The following is a 21,282-nucleotide window of genomic DNA, read 5'->3' as shown; positions in this document are numbered from 1 at the left end:
CTCCCCTGACTCCCAGACTTTCGTTCTCCTCTTGTGAAACTTACATCCCCTTTTGTGATAGACATCTGTGTCCTCATCTCAGCCCACCTCTAGACTATAAGCATCACGAGGCAAAGGGAGGCTTTACAGACAGTGCCCCGTAATACTGGCTGAGTTGGCCAGTAGCAGGAACATGCTGACAGCCCTTTCCATGAAAGCAGGTCTTGATGAAAGGAGACTGCACAGAGCCTGCAGGGAAATACTGGGTTGGAACTTTCGGGCCAACCCAATAGAAACACAAGGGCCAATGCGGAACTTCAGAACAGGAAGGGCTCTCAGAGCCCAAATGGAGAAACTCCCTCAATTTACAGACAAAGAGATAAGTCTTAGAAAGGCAAGGGATGAGTTCCATTTCTACTCTGGCCTGTCTTCCACTCCAGGTTTATACACACACACAGCTTCCTCACTATTTTGGGGGTGGTGACCCTACCCTAGCAATGGGTTTAGCATCTTTCCCGGAGTGCCTTGACTTGCGCAGACCTCTACATCTGTGGCCAGATGTGGGGACCCAGCTGATGCCCAGAGAGGATCCTGCTGCTGGGAGAGGTGGTGTCAGTGGTGACCAGTTGAAGCATCCACCCAGCAGGGCCGTGCCTGTCCCATCCCCTCCTCCCACACTCTCATGTTGCACAGAAATATTTCTGAAATGTTTAATGCCACAGAGAAGTCCAAAACTGGCAGAAAGCAGCAGCCATTCTCCTGCATGCCTGGGCCACGGCTGTCCCCTGAAAAGGTGGCCCACACAGACCGAGGAACCAGGGCGATTTGCTGACATCCTTTTGTCCTCTAAATGCCAGAGGTTCCACTTAGGCCGGCGGGGGTGGCAAAAGAAGAGGAAGTGGAGAAGGAGTAGGAGAAGGGCGGTCTCTGCAGGCACTCTTCCTGCCCTCAGATGGTGACTCATGCCGCATGCCCTGAAGGGGACAATTCCTTGGACCAGACTAAACTGATCAAGCTGAGGGTTCAAGAAGGAGCAGAGCAGGGCTCCTGGGATGCGGTGGCCAGGAGTCACCACCAGAAGCTGGAAGAGGAGGCCTGCCTGCCACTCCAGCTCCTTCTCACCAGCCTCTAACTTTGGCCCCATCTGGACAGGACTCCAGCACTGGCGTCCCATGGGGATCGCATCTCCTCCACGCTCCATCACTTTGGGCCTTTCTTAAGTACAACATTGTCATACTCGGTCCCTTGTGGCCAGCCAGAGGCGGCGAAGTCCTGTCCCACTATGTAGCCATGCTTGAGGCCACTGGAGTCCCTGTCAGCTGTGGCCTGCCTCCTCCAGGCCTCACCCCGGGGCTCCTGCGGGCTGTCATACAGGGCCAAGGCGGCCATCCCCTCAGGCTCATCATATATGTGGTCGGGTCGTGGGGGCGGGTGATCCTCGATGCTGTCGTACAGAGGGTCAGCTGGGAGCTGGGGAGGAACAGCCAGGACGCCCCTCAAGCTCTTCCCCAGGCTCCGGGCCACTGCATCGAAGGGCACTGCGTACTCTCCCTCTAGTCCGCGCTGCTGCCGGGGCGTGGGCACCGGGACAGTGGGCGACGGTGGTGGCAGCGAGTCGTGGGGTCGGGCGTATGGGCTCTCTGGCCGGGGCAGCACCGCAGGGACTGGGACTGGCTGGGTCTGGGGCCCAGGAGGGGCGGCGTTCTTCTGGGCAGAGATGGCCTCTTCCAGGGCCAGGAAGATCTCATTGCCTTGCCTGGTTTCGAACTCAAAGTTGCCCTCTCCTGAGACACAGCGCCGGCCAGCCTCGAAGGAAAAGGTTACCTGGGTGGGGGAGAAAGCCTATTAATGGGAGGCCAGCTGCTCCTATACCCAGTTTCCAATCACAAACACGTCACCTCCAACTTCCCTCCAGCCTGGGAGCTGCTTGGCCTTCTCATCAAGCTGCTTCCTCTCCAAGTCTTTTCTTACAAACAAACCCCTCTCCTTTTTCCTTCTTCCTTCCATCCATCGGCGTATGAAGACTGGCAGAGTTCAACCTCCACACGCCCACTACTCCCAGCCAGGTCTTCCTCTTCTTTCCTTCCCCCACCTCCACCTCCGTGTCTCCCTCCCCAGTTCTCTCCTCCAGCCCCTGGGCTGGGCTGATTTTCTTCTGCCGGTCTTCGGTCTTCGTCTCACCTTCTCTCCCTCCTCCATTCTCTCTTCCTTTGAGGGCCCCTTGGCCCTCTCCCTGACACTCTCTTTTCTCTCACAGTTCATCCTTCCTCTGCCCTACCCTGGCAGCCCCTGCTCACCTTATCCCGCCCAAAGCGTCGCAGGAACCTGTAAGGCCATTCATATAGCTGGGTGCCCGACTCAGGGCCGCCCCACAACTCTAGGGCACTCTCCCCAACCCGGAGGGTGTAGGATCCCCGGAGCCGGCACCTCTCACTGACTTCTGTGGGTCTCATGGTCACAGCAAACTCCTTTTGGGGAGTCCCTGGGGAGGAGACACAGTTCATGGGAAAAACAGCCAACCTCTTTCAATTCTGTATGTGTGCGTGTTCAGTCACTCAGTTGTGTCCGAACCTTTGTGACCCCATGGACTATAACCCGCCATGTTCCTCTGTCCATGGGATTCTCCAGGCAAGAATACTGGAATGGGTTGCCATTTTCTTCTCCAGGAGATCTTGCTGACCCAGGGCTCAAACTTGGGTCTCTGGAGTCTCCGGCATTAGCAAGCAGATTATTCACCACCACTCTAAATAAGCAGGCCAGGTCTCCAGAAGAAAAGTATTATCGGTGGCCCCATGACCCTGGTGCTTGTGTTCTGAAGGTTTAGCTGCCCTGTGCCAAGTCAGACTCCCCAAGATGCCAGGAACCCCCACCCCCTCCCCCAAGAGGCATCGTGCCCTAGCCACGAGCACCCCGACTCCTCCGTGGCCACATCCTTCCTGCTCCCGTCGCCAGAGTCACAGCTTTGTCTCCTCCATCTCATTGCTCGCCCCAACCCAGCTGCCTCCCCATCCCTCCCGCTACACCTGCAGGTGCTACCCCACCGCCCCAGCTCTCCCTGCCTACCCACCCTCTGCCGAGGCCATGGGGGTCGGGGGGCCCTCCAAGGGGTGGAGCCTGGATGCACCCCTTGCCCTGTGTCTTCCTGCTCCCCCCAGGCAGCCCCCAGAGCGCTAGACAAGAGGACAGGAGGGGGACTGCCTTGTGAGCAAAAAGCTCCCTTGCTGCAGGACACCTTAGATCCACAGAAGGGAAACCATTCTTTTTACAGACGACTGCTCAGGTCCCATCAAGGGAGAATTCCAAACCAGCACTTTCACCTGGGTCTCTCAGCCAGGCCTGGATCAGAGGGAGCGGGCCAAGGGTGAATGGTTGACATTTAAGGCAGGCCAGCCTCCCCAACCTTGGGCCTGGCCGGAAGCGATGAGGAGCGGCTGATAAGGGGCTGGCTGGGGCCGGGGGCAACCACAAGGCAGGAAGACTGGGCCGGCTGCCGGCCAGCTCTCACCTCCTCCCCACCACGCCCTGGAGAGAACAGCCAGGGGAGAAGCAGGGGCCCCCTCACCTGCGGTCGTGCTGCTGTACAATTCATTTTCCTCCATGCGGGGCCGGCCACCCTTCCCCTCCAGCCCTGACAGCTGCTTCCGCTGACCCTGGGGAGAAGGCCCAACGTTCACCACCATCGCCATCTCCAGCCCCACCTCTGGCCACCCTAAGCTTTCTTGCAAAATGCACTCAGTCTGCCACCCCCACCCCCCCACCCCCCCATCTTTATTCTGAATTGGGATCCACACCCCACCAAAGAACCACCCTCAGCATCCTGACCTTGACTCGCTCTACACCTGCCCTCGGCAGGCACCCAGTGCCCACATCCTCTCTACAGCCCTGGACGACTCACGGGGAAGGCCAGGAGGCAGATGGCCTGTATCCAGTCGCCACGCTCAGCGGTGGGGGCTGCCAGCAGGTACAGGCGTTCCGTGGTCTCCAGGAAGAAGGTGCTGGTGTCCCGGGGACTGCTGGCCTCCCCGCTGGCTTCGGACACCCGCAGGCAGTCATTGAGGCGGATCACTCTCCGGGGGGCCTCTCCCCGGCGAGACTTCTCGGAGCCCTCCTGGAGCTCCAACCGGGCCAGTGCGCAGCCTGAACCTCCATACAGTGCAGCCCCGAACCGGCGCCATTTCTGGCCCCAGATGGAGAGATGGTGACCAGCGGGGAGAGGAGGACCCCAGGGGGAGATGTAGGGGAAGATCACAGGAGACCCAAGGAGGCAGAGGGCTTAACACAGGCCTTAAGAGTTAGTATGCGTTGAAGATGCACCCCAAGTGACCCAGAAAGAGGCCTCCAGTGACAGCAGGGAGGAAGCCAGAGGCAAGAAAAAAGAAAAGGCACAGGGGTGAGCCCCATGATGACAACTGCAGGGAGACTGGGTAAGCTCAACGCAGGGAATCCCAGGTGAGAGGCAGAAAGCATGTGAGTCCTGAAGCCCAGAGGAGGCAAGGAGGGCAGTCTGAGAGCCCAGACTGGGGAGCTCCTCTTTCTGCATGAGGCCCCACAGAAGGCCCTGTCCCCAGGAACTTGCTGACACTCCTGAACCTTCCTGACTCGTGGCCTGAGGCCATGAGAGGGACAGAGAGAGAGAGAGAGAGAGAGGAACCCTGGGGTGGGTCCCCTGAGGGAAGGAGGACTTCCCTATTCAAAGAGGCCAAAAGAATGAAAAGGAGTTTAGACACAATGGGGCCCTGGCTCCCAGAGAACCCGACTCAAGTTCAAAAGCAGCCAAACGCACCCCACTGGGCAGGAAAGGAGGAAGGAACCTCCACGGCCATCCCGAATTATCCCCTCCACTGTGCAGTCCAGTCCTTCCCAATGTGTCCCAGTGAGGAGAAGTCGCCACAGAACAAGAAAGAGTCAGAGTCCTCTGGTATCCCCTCCTCCTGGGGTCACGGCTGTCAGCAAAGGCCATGATGTGGAGGCTGCTCAAGGGAGCAAGTGGCTGCTAAGGAACGAGCCCTCCCAAGCTTGTGTTCTGCACCCAGTGTGGTAGATGGCAGTCTCCATCACCCCATAAGGGTTTTGGAACATTCCAGGGCCTCCTCTCCTCTCCGGGGAGTCGCTAGCACCCCACTTTCCACCACCTCTCAGCCCAGCCCCAGACCAACGGTGCTCTTCTTACCTTCCCAAAAGTCTGCTGCTGCTGGAGGTACAGGAAGCCCTGCTTCACCACCACGTCCTCCATCCTCGCAGCATCCCGGGGCCCCTGAGCGCCAGCTCTCCCCTTCCACACCCACCCGCTCTCGCTCCTCTCTGCCCTAGGTTCCCCCTTCTCTCAAGTTCATTTCCTCTCTGCCTAGAGTTTTCTGCACTATTCTCGGCTGCTTGATGACGACAGGCCGATAGGCCCTGTGGTTTCTTGCTCTGTGTGTGTGTTTTCTTTCTGACGAGTGGGTTTCACATTCAAGCTTCCTGCATTTTCAGTGAGTGAGAGAGAATTTCCAAAAAGCCCAACTCTAGCATTTCACTGAACGCAGCTCAGGGACAGAGGCCAGCGGGGGGGAGTCACCAACACAGGGTGGCTGGCCCTCTGGAACAGAGACCCAGAAACAAAAATTTGACTGTAAAACCAGGAGCCGAAGGCTCCGCCATGCTCAGCCTGGATGGTTAGCATGATGGAGCTAGGAGACACCTGAGAAATCAACCAGCCCAACATGCTCATCTAAAAATGAGGAGACTGAGGCTCACAGAAGGGCTGAGGACAGGTTCAAGGCCACCAAACCGGAAACCAGGTCTCTCAACTCAGCAGGAGCTGAGCCACACATGCACACTGGACACATTAGCCTCAGTACTTTCACACACTCTGCTGAAATGGTTTCCCTCTGTGGGGACACTCCCTGTCTCCCACAATGACACACACACACACCACCTCCTGAGCTTCTAGAAACATGAATGTCTCCACACTGAAGCGAACTACACTCCCCAAGCACATCTCAACTGTTGGAGACCGCCTTCCTTTCAACCTTTGTGAGCATTGTAAAGACACTCGAATTCTATCTGGAGGTTATAAGTTACAATAGCAAACTCTAACATTAAAAAAAAAAAGTTTCATGGTTATCAAATGTGCTTCACAGTTAGCAAAGGTCCCAGGTCCACACAGTCTCCAGACACACTTTCTACCCTTGGAAGAAGGAAGGGCAGGTGTGAACCCACCTGTTTGCAAGTCTCCTAAAGTCACAAGGCCAGAGGAGGAAGTGCCAGGGTAACTGATCTTTTAATTGAACAGTCTTTTTATTGCTGACCTCCAGGATGCCTCGTGGGCTGCAGTCCATGGGATCAGAGTCAGACACGACTGAGTAACTGAACAACAACAACAGATGCGACTGGTGGTAAAGAACCTGCCTGCCAGTTCAGGAGGAAAAAGAGGCGTGAGTTGGATCTCTGGGTCCAGAAGATCCCCTGGAGGAGGGCATGGCAACCCACTCCAGTATTCTTGCCTGGAAAATTCCATGGACAGAAGAGCCTGGTGGGCTAGAGTCCATGGGACCACAAGAGTCAGACATAACTGAAGCAGCTTAGCACGCAAACAAAGTCTAGACTCCATGCAAGAAGATACATGGCTTAGGGGAAATCTAAGTGCCTCAGAGAATATCTAACTTTGGGCCAAATGGTTTAGAGAAGCAATCTGACAGAGGCATAGTGCGGAAATATTGGAAAAACCAGAGAATTAGACTAGCACTCTTGGGGTAACCCCATAATGGGTGTTTATGTAACTGAGCCATTTCCTCTACCGCAGGGGTTCGGTCATCTTGGGAAGAACAGCAGAGCAGTGCACTGCTTAGATCTTCTGCTGTACATGCCATGTGCTTTACCAAAACAGCTCCAAACATGAGCATTACGGGCTCTGGGAGGAGAGGACTAAGACACGTAAAGCTCATTACACTCAGTCCAGCTGCCTGGATTTGAACAGCTGGATCCAGCAACCAAAGGGGAACCAAGGATGCTGGTGAAGGGGGAAAATGCCTTGAGAAGGGGTTAAGAGTAGGTGGCTTATTCCATCTCTCTGGGCTTCCCTGGTGGCTCAGTGGTAAAGAATCCACCTACCAATGAAGGAGGCATGAGTTGGATCCCTGGAGTAGGAAATGCAACCCGCTCCAGTATTCTTGCCTGGAGAATTCCATGGACAGAGGAGCCTGGCAAGCTACAGTCCACGGGGTTGCAAAACAGTCAGACTTGACTTAGTGAGTAAACAACAACAATTCCATTTCTCCAACCCTTTAGGGGAAGCAGCATTACACAGGGGCTGCATGGACTGCGGATGACTCGGCATCTCCTTAAGGAGTGAGAAAAGAAGGGCTTCTAAGGCCATCCTGGGGGTTGTCAGAGCAGTGCCTTTCAAACACTAATGTTCAAACCTGGTTGCAGATTCAGATGCAGTAGGCCTGGCATAAGACCTGAGATGCTGAAGTCACTGGTGGGTGGACTGGACCTGATTAAGTAGCCAGACAACAAAGGATCCTCCCCTCCACCTCTCTGACCACTTTCCCCGAAGGTCAACTGGACGCATTCCACTCACAACCACAGGGGGGAGCCCGAGTTTGCCAGATTACCAGGAAATTACTATTTAATCCCTGGAGGTTTAGACCCTAAGGAATCGGTCTGCAATGCAGGAAACCTGGGTTCGATCCCTGGGCTGGGAAGATCCCCTGGAGGAGGGCATGGCAATCCACTCCAGTATTCTTGTCTGGAGAATCCCCATGGACAGAGGAGCCTGGTGGACTATAGGCCATGGGGTCACAAGGAGTCAGACATGACTGAGCGACTAAACACTGAGCCCAAGAATTTCGCATACCCCGCCCCTTTCCATGCCATCCCTTGCCTACGGGAGCAGGAAAAGTTATTTTCCTGTGTCTGTTTGCCACAGGCTTGAACTCAGAGCAACCCCCACTTTTCCTGGCAGGACTTGTGGGGACCCTGCAGAGAAAGTACTAACCCCAGTATTTTCTGCCTGGCCACAGGCAAACCCTATGCGCAGGGACCCAAAAGGACACAGCAGAAGGGCAAAGAGCCAGAGGCCCTTAGATGACCCAGGCACCAAAAATAGGGAAAGAAAGCAACAAAAAGGCATAAGTGGAGGGCGGGGTGCCCCTAGACTCCTTTTTGCTTTTATTGGCAAGAAAGGGACACGCCGCACCTCATTTGTGCCTCAGTATAAGCCACAGGATCCTTTCCTTTACAATGGTTTCTCTCAGCTGGAGTTAGGAACAGATCTGGAGATCAGGGCTCCAAGAAGCTGGCAACTTTTTGTTACTATTCTCACCAGTGTTTAGCAACTAAATCTCTAATACAAAAGGACTTCTGGGCTTGTCTTTGGGAGCTAGAAAGGAAGGAGCAGAAGAGACTGATTCCTTGGGCAGGTTTAAAGATTAAGCAACCCCCAGAGGATGAATGGCTGGGGAGGGCTGGAGGGGGAGTACTACCCCAAAGGCAGCTCTGGACAGCAAAGAAGCAACAGCAAAGAAGGTATAGAATGGTGGGCAGGGAGTTGGTGGGGGCCAGAGAATGATGGAGGACTGAGCACAGAAATAAGTTGTGGGGGGCGGAGTTCAGTTCAGTTGCTCAGCTGTGTCCGACTCTTTGTGACACCATGGACTGCAGCATGCCAGGCCTCCCTGTCCATCACCAACTCCCGGAGTGGGAGTGTTCGTAAAAGCAATCCTGCCTTCTCCCACTCCAGTTGTTCCTGTCAGTGGGGGAGGAAGGATCTGTCTCTTGAGTTTTATTCCTAGTCCGCACTCTCCATTAAGTATATCATTATTAACATAATAATATTACTTAACATTGGCATAACACTCCTTAATGTTCAAACTCCTTAATGTTCTCCTGAGAGCCCCAAATGCACCCTAGGATGAGACTGAGATAGGAAGAATTCAGGTTAAAAGTTATGTTTTTGAGCATCTCCTCTGTGCAGAGGTAGGAGGGACAGGGCATAAACAAGACATTTGCTGTTGTTATTCAGCTACTCAGTCTTGTCCAACTCTGCGACCCCATGGACTGCAGCACGCCAGGCTTCCCTGTCCTTCATTATTTTCCGGAGCTTGCTCAATCTCATATCCATCAAGTCGGTGATGCCATCCAACCATCTCGTCCTCTGTTGTCCCCTTCCCTGTTTTCATTGTGGTTCCCTTCTCTTTTTAAAAACATTTCTTTACTTGGCTGCGCCAGGTCTTATTGCGGCAGGATCTTGGATCTTCGTCACAACATACAAGATCTTTAGTTGCAGCATGCAAACTCTTAGTTGTGGCATGTGGGTTCTAGTTCCCTGACCAGGGATCAAACCCAGGCCCCCTGCAGTGGGAGGATGAATCAGTCACTGGACCGCTGTTACCAAGTCCAAGCTCACTCTGCTTGCCACACAACAGGCCAATGAATCCGAGAGACAAGGTGTTGAGACAAGGAATACAACTTTATTCGGGGAGCCGGCTGATTGAGGAAAAGGTGCCTCAAAATAACCATCTTGTCCAAGTCTGGATGCCAAGTTCTTTTATAGATCAGAGAGAAAGCAATGAGGAACTAAAGTCAAAAGACAGATGAGAGGGAAAGGCAGTGGGGAATTAAAGACACCTCCAAGGGAATTGGCCAGGCTCTCGGGAAAGGGTTGTTGTGTGTGCTCATGCTCAGTCATGTCCGACTCTTTGGAATCCCAAGGACTGGAGTCTGCCAGGCTCCTCTGTCCATGGGATTTTCCAGGCAAGAATACTGGAGTGCGTTGCCATTTCCTTCTCCAGGGGATCTTCCTGTCCCAGGGATAGAACTCCCAAGTCGCCTGCATTGGAGGCTGATGCTTTACCACTGCACCACCTCTTGGAGATGCTTTGCAAGCCTTGGGAAGGGATGTGTTCATCTCTTCTATTCACAGGTGGGCAGGGACAGATTAGCTCTCAATGAGCTGAAAAAAGGCACTTTAGTTTACAGTCAAGCAGAGGGGCAGGGTCCTCTGAGGCAAGCTATTAAGTATGATTATAATAACAAAAGCAACAAAAAGCAAGTCAAAGAAAGTTTCCAACAGGGACTCAGTTGGCTTCTCTGCAACACCACCAGGGAAGTTCTTGAGTTTTCTTTCTAGCTGGAGACTCAGATGATGAAAAAACTAAATATGTAAATACCTTAAAACAGACCATGATCAGTGCTGTAAGTATGACAGTGATGGGGAGGGGACATCTTTCTATAGAACTGGTGAGAAAAGCCTCTCTGAGGAGATAACAATTGAACTAAGACATCAGTGATATGGAAACCAGCCACTTGAAGATCTAAGGGGAAAACACTGCAGGCAGAAGTTCCTTCAAGGGCAAAGGCCCCTAGGCAGGAACAGCTGAACGTGAAGATCTGCAAGAAGGACAGAATGACCAGAGCATTGCAAGCCAGAGGGGACCGGTTTTTTTCCCGAATGTATTCTAAGTGCAATGGGCGTTCACTTGAGGATTTTAAAGCAGGGATGTGAATGATCTGATTTATGATATTAAAAGGGTGTTCTGCAGCTATAGGGAGCATGGGTTGTCAAGGGGCAAGATCAGAAGCAAAGAAAGCAAGGATTCCATTATCTGAGCCCAGCAGAAAACTGATGGTGGTCTGGATCAGGACGTTAGTAATGATGAAGATGAGTGGCCAGATTTGGGTGTGTACTCGACTTGCACGTGGACTGGCTATGAGGGACTGTTGAAACACTAGATTATCATTTACTGCAAAGGGGAAGATAGAGGGAGAGAAACAGGTGTGGGGAGGGTTGTTGGTGGGCGAAGATTTGGGTCTGACCCCACAGGGAGCTGTTATTTCTACTCCATCAGGCAAGTAGGGAATTGGAAGTCTACCCCATTGCAATCATCACTCCAAGAAGACAGCAAGGAAGCATCTGACCCACCACCCCTGCTCTGTACGCTCAAGGAGCTAAGAACTGGATACTGAAATGTTGGAAAACAAAAACAGAAAAATCCCACATCCTAAAGGTTAGACTTGTCAGAAGCAACAATCAAAAGCTCTGTCTCCAAAGTTTTCTCCAAGTAAATCTAATTGGCAGTGAAGCTAAAGGTAAAGGAGAAAAGGAAAGATACCCATCTGAATGCAGAGTTCCAAAGAATTAGCAAGGAGAGATAAGAAAGCCTTCTTCAGAGATCAGTGCAAAGAAATAGAGGAAAACAATAGAATGGGAAAGACTAGAGATCTCTTCAGGAAAATTAAAGATATCAAGAGAATATTTCATGCAAAGATGGGCACAGTAAAGGACAGAAATGGTATGGACCTAACAGAAGCAAAAGATATTAATAAGAGGTGACAAGAATACACAGAAGAACTATACAATAAAGATCTTCATGACTCAGTCAACCATGATGGTGTAATCACTCACCTAGAGTCAGATATCCTGGAATGTGGAGTCAAGTGGGCCTTAGGAAGCATCACTATGAACAAAGCTAGTGGAGGTGATGGAATTCCAATTGAGCTATTTCAAATCCAAAAAAATGATGCTGTGAAAGTGCTACACTTACTATGCCAGCAAATTTGGAAAACTCAGCAGTGGCCACAGGACTGGAAAAGGTCAGTTTTCATTCCAATCCCAAAGAAAGGCAATGCCAAAGAATGTTCAAACTACTGCACAATTGCCCTCATCTCACACGCTAGCAAAGTAATACTCAAAATTCTCCAAGCCAGGCTCCAACAGTATGTGAACCGTGAACTTCCAGATGTTCAAGTTGGTTTTAGAAAAGGGAGAGGAACCAGAGATCAAATTGCCAACATATGCTGGATCATTGAAAAAGCAAGAGAGTTCCAGAAAAACATCTACTTTTGCTTTATTGACTACGCCAAAGCCTTTGACACTGTGGATCACAACAAACTATGGAAAATTCTTAAAGAGATGGAAATACCAGACCACCTTATCCACCTCCTGAGAAATCTGTATCCAGGTGAGGAAGCAACAGTTAGAACTGGACTTGGAACAACAGACTGGTTCCAAATCAGGAAAGGAGTACAACAAGGCTGTATATTGTCAGCCTGCTTATTTAACGTATATGCAGAGTACATCATGCAAAATGCTGGACTGGATGAAGCACAAGCTGGAATCAAGATTGCCAGGAGAAATATCAATAACCTCAGATATGCAGATGACATCACCCTTATGGCAGAAAGTGAGGAAGAACTAAAGAGTCTCTTGATGAAAGTAAAAGAGGAGAATGAAAAAGTTGGCTTAAAGCTCAACATTCAGAAAACTAAGATCATGGCATCCAGTCCCATCACTTCATGGCAAATAGATGAGGAAACAATGGAAACAGTGACACACTTTATTTTCTTGGGCTCCAAAATCACTGCAGATGGTGACTGCAGCCATGAAATTAAAAGATGCTTGGTCCTTGGAAGAAAAGCTATGACCAACCTAGACAGCATATTAAAAAGCAGAGACATTACTTTGCTGACAAAGGTCTGTCTAGTCAAGCTATGTTTTTCCATTAGTCATGTATGGATGTGAGAGTTGGACTATAAAGAAAGCTGAGTGCTGAAGAACTGATGCTTTCCTGGTATTGGAGAAGACTCTTGAGAGTCCCTTGGACTGCAAGGAGGTCAAATCAGTTAATCCCAAAGGAAATCAGTCCTGAATTTTCATTGGAAGGACTGATGCTGAAGCTGAAACTCTAATACTCTGGCCACCTGATGTGAAGAACTGATTCATTGGAAAAGACCCTGATGCTGGGAAAGATTGAAGGCAGGAGGATAAGGGGACAAGAGAGGATAAGATGGTTGGATGGCATCACTTACTCCATGGACCTGAGTTTGAAAGCAAGCTCTGGGAGTTGGTGATGGACAGGGAAGCCTGGGGTGCTGCAGTCCATGGTGTTGCAGAGTCGGACAGGACTGGGCGACTGAACTTAACTGAGCTTAACTTGCATATAGAACCCTGGATGCAAGGAAGTCTGGGTAATGTAGTTTTTAGGTGTCCTACCTCTGCGAATGAGGAAGACACACTCGGAGGAGGACGAAGGTTGAAATGAATGCTGAGCACCAGTCCTCCTGATCCTTAACAGAAAGTGTGTGTGTCATTCACTACTAACATACAACCTATACTCTCAGAATTCAGATAAAATTTAATCTGGGGACCATGACTGGAAGCCAGAGTGGGATCTAATGGAAAACAAGATCTATCTTTCCAAGTGGGAAAGACTGGAATTGGTCTCAGCAGGCAAGGCCTTACCTGACCTCACCCAGAGGGATGGCTTTTCCACTCAAGACTGAGCCCAGGGGTCCTAAAATCCCTTTATCTCTCCCCACCACCACCTCCCGCAGCTTCTGACCACTCTTAGGAGGCAGCCTAGACAGCTGATTAAGATGACAATTTATTGGGGAAGGTCGGAACCGTGCTTTCTGCGTGTATCCATCATTACCATTACTTGGCGGTTATTTCCATGAATGTTTAGCGTGGAGAAAAGGATATAAATGGAAACAAGGAGATTTGAGTTGCTGGTAAAACCTAGGATGAGAGAGCAATGACCCCTGTCCACTGGAGCAGAAATCCAGAAGGACACAAATTCGTCGGCAGGGGAAAGTAAAGAATAATGCAGGCGTCCTAAGTGGGCGGTGGGCACACCGGAAGAACCCCCGGGGGTGTGGTGTGGTGTGGTGTTACAGCAGTGGCACGGCCGCAGCCGGGTGAGGGGCACGACGTGAGGACAGTTTTGAAGGGAGGAATCCGTCAGGTGCAGGGGTCTGGGCGGGGATAGGTCTTGGTCCCTCCGGGAGCCCTCGCCAAGCCGATGAGCTAAGGCAGCGCCACCTCCCGCTGCCGCTCTCGCCGGCCCGCCGGAGCGAGCGCGGCCCCTTTAAAAATCATGTAAACAAAGCTTTGTTCCGCCGGCCCCCTCCCCTCGCGCCCCCCGGTCTGCTCCCTCCTCCACCCGCCTCCCGCGTCTCCGGGCCGCTGACGTTGCCGCGCCTTTACGCCGTCCCAACGGCGCTGCGCATTCTCCAACCGCGGCCCCTGCCGCCCGGGCCTGCGCAGCCGGGCGGCGCTACGCCGCGAGCGCAGCGCGACGAGCCCCCAGCGCGCAGGCGCAGCGGCGACGGCGGCGGCGGCGGCGGCCCGGCCGAGGTGCGCGTTGGGGGGGAGGGGGGGCCGCAGAGGAGCATGAATGGAGCAAAATGGCGGATCATGTGCAGGTGAGAGGAGCTGCGGGGGAGGGGGCGGCCGCGGAGAGTGGGGACTGGGGGCGCGCGCAGCCCGAGGGGCTCGGGCAGGGTCGGGGCTCGCCGGGCCCGCGCCGCTGCCACTCGGGGCTCCGGAGACGCCGCCCCGTCCCGGAGCCCTGGGGCCTTTCCCGCCTCCCGGGCCGGGGGCCTCCTCCATCCCCTCCCACCCGGTCCCAAGTCTCTCGCGCGGGGCTGGAGATTCAGGGATCCGCGCCCCGGCGGGCACAGCGTACATCGCTTATCAGTGACTGTCCTCACTCCGGAGGGAGGCCTCCCGCAAGTCCTCAGTGCCCCCCAAGACGGGGGCGGTAGGGAGACCCCTTGCCGACTCTGTCCTGAGGGGCACTTCCCCGTCACACTCGCCGGCCCTAAACAGATAACAAAAAGAATACCTCGCACTGATCGATCTCGCTTTACCGAATCTTTCCCGCCGCCTTCCTCTTCTCGCCCCCGAACATAAGAGAGACCCCCCCTCCCTCCTGCCTCCTTCCCCGCTCCCACGGATTCGCCCACCACTCCCCCACTCCTGATCGCACAGCCTGCAGGGCCGAGCTCCCCGATCCTCCAAAATGGGTGCTCAGGCCTGGGCCCGCCCTCCCTCCGGTCCCCCTATCCCCAGTGAAGGAGTTGAGTGCCCACACCTCCTCTGAAACGCGGGGTGGAGGGGGTGTGTCTGAATCGAGAGCTGCAATGTTGGGTGCAGACGTTTGCTCTGGAGGGTCCCCATGGGGCTGCAGAGCTGCCCCGGGCGTGCTTTGGGCCCAGGCCACTTTTTTTCAAAGACATGGCACAGGCCCTAGAAAGGGACAAACCCTTAACCGCTCCTAAAAGTAGCTCGAGGAGTCAGGGTTATTTCTTGCAAACTCGATAAAGTTTTTCCTTTCTGTGCCTTAGATCTGATAATTTTATGACACAGTTATTGTTACAGTTATATTGTTAGAAACCTTTGGATTTTCTAGGTAACCGCACGGGTTTTGTGTTGTGGGAAGTAGAAAGTAGAGAGTATAGCAAGTGTGTCTCCTTATTTTGCATATTGTATAGTTATCATTCCTCAAGTAAAAAGGAGAATCTTCTCACGTTTTGTCTACAAGGAACTGCGGTGGTGTGACTTCTGTCAGTTTCTTTGGAAGAGAAGGGACTAAATAAATTCTCAGGCCAGGGATCAGTAGAGTAAATCTTTGAAGGGGGAAGCACAAGTTATCAGGACAGAATTATATAGAAGATTGTAACCACTGATGGAAGACCACAGATTTGTATTTGAAACTCAGTAGCATGATTCAGAAGTAGCAGTAAAACTTGATACAAGGTGATAATTATAATACTGTAGTTCCTTGAGTTTTATAGCAACCATATCTAAGAAGCGTGTAGGATTTTTATGTGTGTGTGTTTTTTTTTTTTTTTTTTTAATTCTTCCATCCTAAAAGAGTAGATAGGCATTAACTACTTCTGTCATTTTGAGGAAACTGAAGCATAGAACTGATGTTAGATTTATTTAGGAAGTGGATTGGAGGCTTCTGACTTTGGGTCCCATGCTTTTATCTACTGGGGAAATAAAAAAATAGTGTCAGAGAGCATTCCAGAATATGGTTTGAATAGATAGCCTTTCTGATGATGCTTTGGAAGACAGGAAGTTCATGTACTTTTATGAATATGCATCTGTCTTATCTCTTGCAAAGAAGTCTCTCTTCCTGTGATCTCTCCCACATTTTGAATCAAAAAGGTGGTCATTCCTCACCAGAGGAACGTCAGGATGAGTTCAAGCGGTCTTCATAGCACTTACCTCTCAAAGGAGGATCTGCCTTAGTAAGGAGTTGTTTTTTTTTTCCCCACCCACCCCAACATAAAAATCTACCAAAGTAAGAACTTACTAACTTTTCAAAACAAAGAGGAGGAGGCCAGTTCAGTGCTTCATTTGATTTCAGAGAGTTACAGTATGTTACTCTCTAATAGTGGTCTTTTTAACAACCAGATAAGTCTGTGAAGGAATTTTTTCTCTTTATGCTTTTGTTTGTTAGACCACTAGATTACTTTTAGTTTTGGATACTTGGAGTCTTAAACATGTACTTTATTGTAGCAGAAAACCTTCTCAAGAAAAAGATAAGTTCTCCCCCGTGTGGAATGAGTAAATAAATGAAAAGATTAAGGACAAATCTGAAGTGCTTTGAGGGGTAGTATTTTTCTGAAAACACTATTGGAATATGAGGTTTAAAAAAGTCTATCACTGATTCAAAACAGTTATTATTTGAAAGCTTCATGTGTAGTTCTAAATAGTTGAGTCATTATGTAGCTAGTGCTTTCCTGAACCACCAGGGTGAGCAGTTTTGTATTGTTGTTTTTTCTATTGACACTAAGTAAGTGTCATATGATTCTTAGGCTGGAGTCCTGAGCATCTCTTCTGATAAGTATTTAATGGAAGTCACAAAGCGATAGTAATGGAAAATTACAATATTTGATTTGTCTTTTAGCTCTGTTGATGTCAGTAGTCAAGTCTCTTCAGAAGAGAGGCTTGTAAGAACCTTCTCGTTGTGATAAGTTTCTTACTCTTGGTCTTAGAGAACCTTATCTAACACCCACCAAGGAGGCAGTGATTGTTAAAAATCAAACTCATTTGTATTTATCTTCATAAAATGAATGGTCCTCCTTCCGTTTTTAAAAAACATTAAGTTAGATGAAGATAATGAGGATTTGGTATTTTCACTTGCTGGCTAGTTATGGTAAAGAAATGAAAGTTAGTGTACAGTGTAACAGAAACATTAAGAAGGATCATCAGATGTTTTAATACTGCTAGCTGGTATCCAGGCTCAAGAGAAAAAGGAAAATGTATATGATATAATTGGATATTAAGTATATTATTTAACATATAAGTCTATGTAAATATGGGACTTCCCTATAGCTCAGATGGTAAAGAGTCCCTCTGCAATTCAGGAGACCCTGGTTCAATCCCTGGGTCAGGAAGATTCCCTGGAGAAGGAAATGGCAGCCCACTCCAGTATTCTTGCCTGGAGAATCCCATGGACAGAGGAGCCTGGTGGGCTACAGTCCATGGGGGTCGCAAAGAGTTGGACACGACTGAGCGACTAACACACATGTAAATATATTAAATGAATGATAATTCTGGGGGTTTGTTGGATTTATTCTATTGTTATCCCGGGTCTTACTCAGACTCTTACAGTATTATTTACTGGTATCTGCATTATGACTGAGTAATAACAGAAAATACAGTTTTCACATAGTCATATTTGTTTAAATATTGACCACCACTGTAACTCTAGGGGTCAAGAAGAATCATTAAAGCTGGCAGGTTAAAATTTAACAGAGTGCAAAAGTTTAGCCCGTTTAGAGGAAAAGATAGTTGTCTTTTTAGCTTTTAAAAACATGCAAGGAAACATGAAGGACTATGGGTGATTTATTTGGAGAAGAGAATTCTGTACAACTTTGGAGAATTTTAAAGGAGGGAAAATAGTTACTTTGGTAATTTTCTTTCAGTTAAACTGATACAGTAAGGGCTTAATGTGCCCAAAGCCCTTCTCTGTGCTGGGAACTGCAGAGGATTGGGGACTGAAAAAGATACTGGAGCCAGACTGCTGAAGTATCAAATTCTGATACTGTCTTGGGCAGGCTTCAGAAGTACAAATGGATAGAAGAACTAATACATTGATTGCAAAACATGCTACATTTGTGTTGGATCATACGAAATAGCTACACATTCCCTGTTTCACCCCAGGTACCTCTCCTGTGGATTTATACAAATAATGTCAGTATTTTAGACGGACACCTTTATACGTACTTGATAATTCTGACAGTGTTATTACCTCTTGTGAGAAAAGCCTTCAGAAGAATTAAGGGTTGTCTACATCCATGTGATATAGACACAAAATAAAACAAAATATTTCTATAATGGAATCTGTAATTTAGATGGAGGTAGGAAAAAGGAGCATTAAGAAGATCCCTGTTCTGTATCTTACAGATATATTAACTTCCATTTGATCCCAGAATTGATGTTCATAACCACCAGCTATATTTTCTTCTTGATTGGGTTTGGAACATGATATTGTACCACAGCCCTTCGCGAGGTGAAAGTTGCCAATTTAAACCGATAAGCTGATGTGTCTGTAGGTACAACTTCCAAGGCTACTTTGCTCACTTTCATGTATGTAAGGAAGAGAGTATTTAGATATTGCATCATAGTTTTTTTTTTTCCTTCTTTTAAACACCAAACATATATTATCTCACAGATATTCTCAGAGTCAGGAATCCGGGAGTGTCTTGACTAGATGGTTCTAGCTGAGGGTCTGGTTGTCAAGCTGTCAGCCGGGCTGTGGTTCACCTCTAGGCTTAACTAAGGATGGAGAACCTGTTTGCAGGCTCACCCACATGCTCATTGGCAGGCATTAGTTACTTAGTTGCAGGAGGGTGGGTGGGGGCCACAGTGCCTCTCTGGCTATTGTCTGGAGATTTCAGCTCTTCACCACTGACCCTTCCTAGGATGTAATTTTTAAGGACTTCTTTTTTTACATTATGTAATGATGTCTGCTACGTTTAAGTGACCCATCTTTGTTACGTGTTTTTTTTTTTATCTCTTATTGAAATATTCCTTCAGACATACAAAAATCATAATTTTTCAGCCTGATGAATTTTCACAGAGTGTACACTCTTAAAACCAGTACCCAAATCCACGATGTTTTCAGTGCCTCAGAAGTCCCTCTGATGGCCCTCTCTACAGCTACCCACACATCCTTCCTGCTGAGGGTAATTACTGTCCGGTCATTTGATTTTTAAGGATGCTTTTAGGAGTCCAGCTGTGGAAGGCCTATCCATGAGAACTTGAACTTCAAAGCCAGGGGAGAAGCAGCATAGAACACTGGTTCTTCAGTTTTGGGGGGACTTTGTTTAAGAATGTAATAGAAGCTGTGTACTCTCTAGGGAAGTAAAGTATATCTATGTAAAAATTTGCCTACAATTTCAAGCTATTTGAGTACTTTAGAACTAGAGTTTAAAGATATATTCCTTTTTAGATGAAACACCTATCGTATTTTATTGAGAAACTGATTTATAAGTCTTTCTCAAGCTAGTTCAGGGTCTCAGTATATATTCCTGGAGAGTTACATGCAGGTTGAATTTTTATACTGAATTTTTGAGGATGATGAAAGACAGTGAATGACTATTACGCATTTAATGACCTGTCTTACACACATGCAAGGAAGTACAAGATGTGATGTCCTATTTTCAGGGGCCTTGCATGGTAATGAGATACTGAACCTGGGTTGAGTTGTGAATTTGTAGTGAGACATTGTTTTTGTCAACATATCCTTGAATGAAGGAACTGTTGCTTCCATCACCTTTACCCCATTCCAGTACATCTGAGTTTGTGCCTCACACTGAAAGTGAGTTACTCATGGTGGCAGGAAATTTTCACTGAAATGAGATTGGTACCCAGGAGTCCATATCAAAATCTGCAGAAAGGAGAGGAAATGTCAAAAATTGAGTCTTAAGTGTATCTGATATTTGCATCCATGGTTCCTTACCCCATCATACGTGTTTGTGCACACACACACAGAGACACACATACACACTCGTACTGTCATGAATGGAAAGGACACGTTTGAGAGAGGACAGCATTGGAAACTTCATGCTAGCATTGATTGGACTTTTAGCTTCTAACCATTTTACATGATTTCATTTAATGTTCACAGCAACTCTACACAGTAGGTATTATACAGATCATAGTGATGTTCCTTGAAATAGGCTGATGAAAGGACCTGGTATCTCTGGAAGATTTAGGTTACAGTGTGGTGGTGGTTCTTGCACACCTTACTGGTGGGGGACCTTGGTTGGGGGTAAGCAAAAGGGTGATACAAACGTTTATGGAATATCTGTTACGTGCCAGCACCACGCTAAGCCCTTGATATGTGTTACGCCATTTAATTGGGCAACTCATTTAGTCTCCTTGAACCTGAATTAGGTGCTCTCTTAAGTCCCTTACAGACTTCCCTGGTGGCTCAGATGGAAAGAATTTGCCTGCAATGCAGGAGACCCGGGTTCGATCCCTGGGTCAGGAAGATCCCCTGGAGAAGGGATTGGCAACCCACTCCAGTAGTCTTACCTGGAGAACTCCATGGACAAAGGAGCCTGTTGGGCTACAATCCACAGGTTGACAAAGTCCGACACAGCTGAGCAACTGGCACTTAAGTCCCTTACAGGCTACCCAGGTGGCACTAGTGGTAAAGAATTCGCCTGCCAACACAGGAGGGGCAAGAGACACAGATTCATTCGATCCCTGGGTTTAGAGGATACCTTGGAGGAGGAACTGGCAACCCACTCCAGTATTCTTACCTGGAAAATCCCATGGACAGAGGAGGTGGGGGAGTGGGGGCGGGGGAAGGTTGAGGCGGGGGCAGTCCATGGGGTTACAAAGAGTCAGACACGGCTGACCACGCACACACATTTAAGTCCCTTATACTTTCAGCATTCTGCTAGGATTTCTAGTTGTCATCCTTACCATTCTCTCCCAAATAAAGAACCATCTTCTCAATTCATATGTACACTGTCATATATTTTCCTAAGATATTTATGTAATACTTATACTTCGATTTCATCTATCTAAAAAATATGCCTTCCTCTCTCCCACCTACCATTTTTTGTTGGGGAATGTGAGGACTAAATCTGTAGCGTGTCTCACAAATTGAGCCCTGTTTTACCCCAGATAATAAGTAAAGAGCTCTCTTAAGCAGTAAGCAGTGAAGGACATTTTCTGTGGTGCCAAGAAATTAATGTTATTAGTCAGATGTTGATGCTTGTAAAAAATGATTATCACTTAAAGTCCCTGGATTTAAGCCTCTCTTAGAGAAAAACTTAAGATGAAAAGCAGTCAAATGCTTTCCTGTAAATACTTGGGAAAACAATTAGATTAATTGAATATTCCTGTGCTACATCAGGAAGTTGTGATCCTATAGCGGTGGTGGCCTTTTAATTTTTAAGTGCACGAATCTGTGTTGCTCACAAAATCTGATCTTATTTCTAGTTTGTATGATAAATTATGATACTTGAAGTGTGTAGTTTCAGAAAGAATTGAGAGTTATGCTAGAC

General features: G+C 48.9%; 2 protein-coding genes across 2 annotated transcripts in view; one reads left to right on the top strand and one right to left on the bottom strand.

Annotated features, from left to right (window-relative positions):
• Positions 1 to 675: 675 nt before the first annotated feature.
• DOK2 (docking protein 2) lies at positions 676 to 5,325 on the bottom strand. The gene is made up of 5 exons (XM_005895297.2): positions 5,150 to 5,325; positions 3,875 to 4,156; positions 3,542 to 3,629; positions 2,277 to 2,461; positions 676 to 1,803 (listed from the first exon to the last, which is right to left on the bottom strand). The coding sequence occupies exons 1-5, from the start codon at positions 5,210 to 5,212 to the stop codon at positions 1,180 to 1,182; spliced, it is 1,242 nt and encodes a 413-aa protein (XP_005895359.1). The 5' UTR covers positions 5,213 to 5,325; the 3' UTR covers positions 676 to 1,179.
• Positions 5,326 to 13,962: 8,637 nt separating this feature from the next.
• The window catches only part of XPO7 (exportin 7), a 91,341-nt gene continuing 84,021 nt past the window's right edge, over positions 13,963 to 21,282 (top strand). The window contains exon 1 of the mRNA XM_070375512.1: positions 13,963 to 14,166. Coding sequence (XP_070231613.1) covers positions 14,149 to 14,166 — 18 coding nt within the window. The 5' untranslated portion in view covers positions 13,963 to 14,148. The remainder of the gene's footprint in view (positions 14,167 to 21,282) is intronic.

Source organism: Bos mutus, chromosome 8 (assembly GCF_027580195.1).
Source record: "Bos mutus isolate GX-2022 chromosome 8, NWIPB_WYAK_1.1, whole genome shotgun sequence".
NCBI classification, from domain to species: domain Eukaryota; kingdom Metazoa; phylum Chordata; class Mammalia; order Artiodactyla; family Bovidae; genus Bos; species Bos mutus.
The sequence above is the reverse complement of the archived record's forward strand: the minus strand, read 5'-3'. Positions and strand labels throughout refer to the sequence as shown.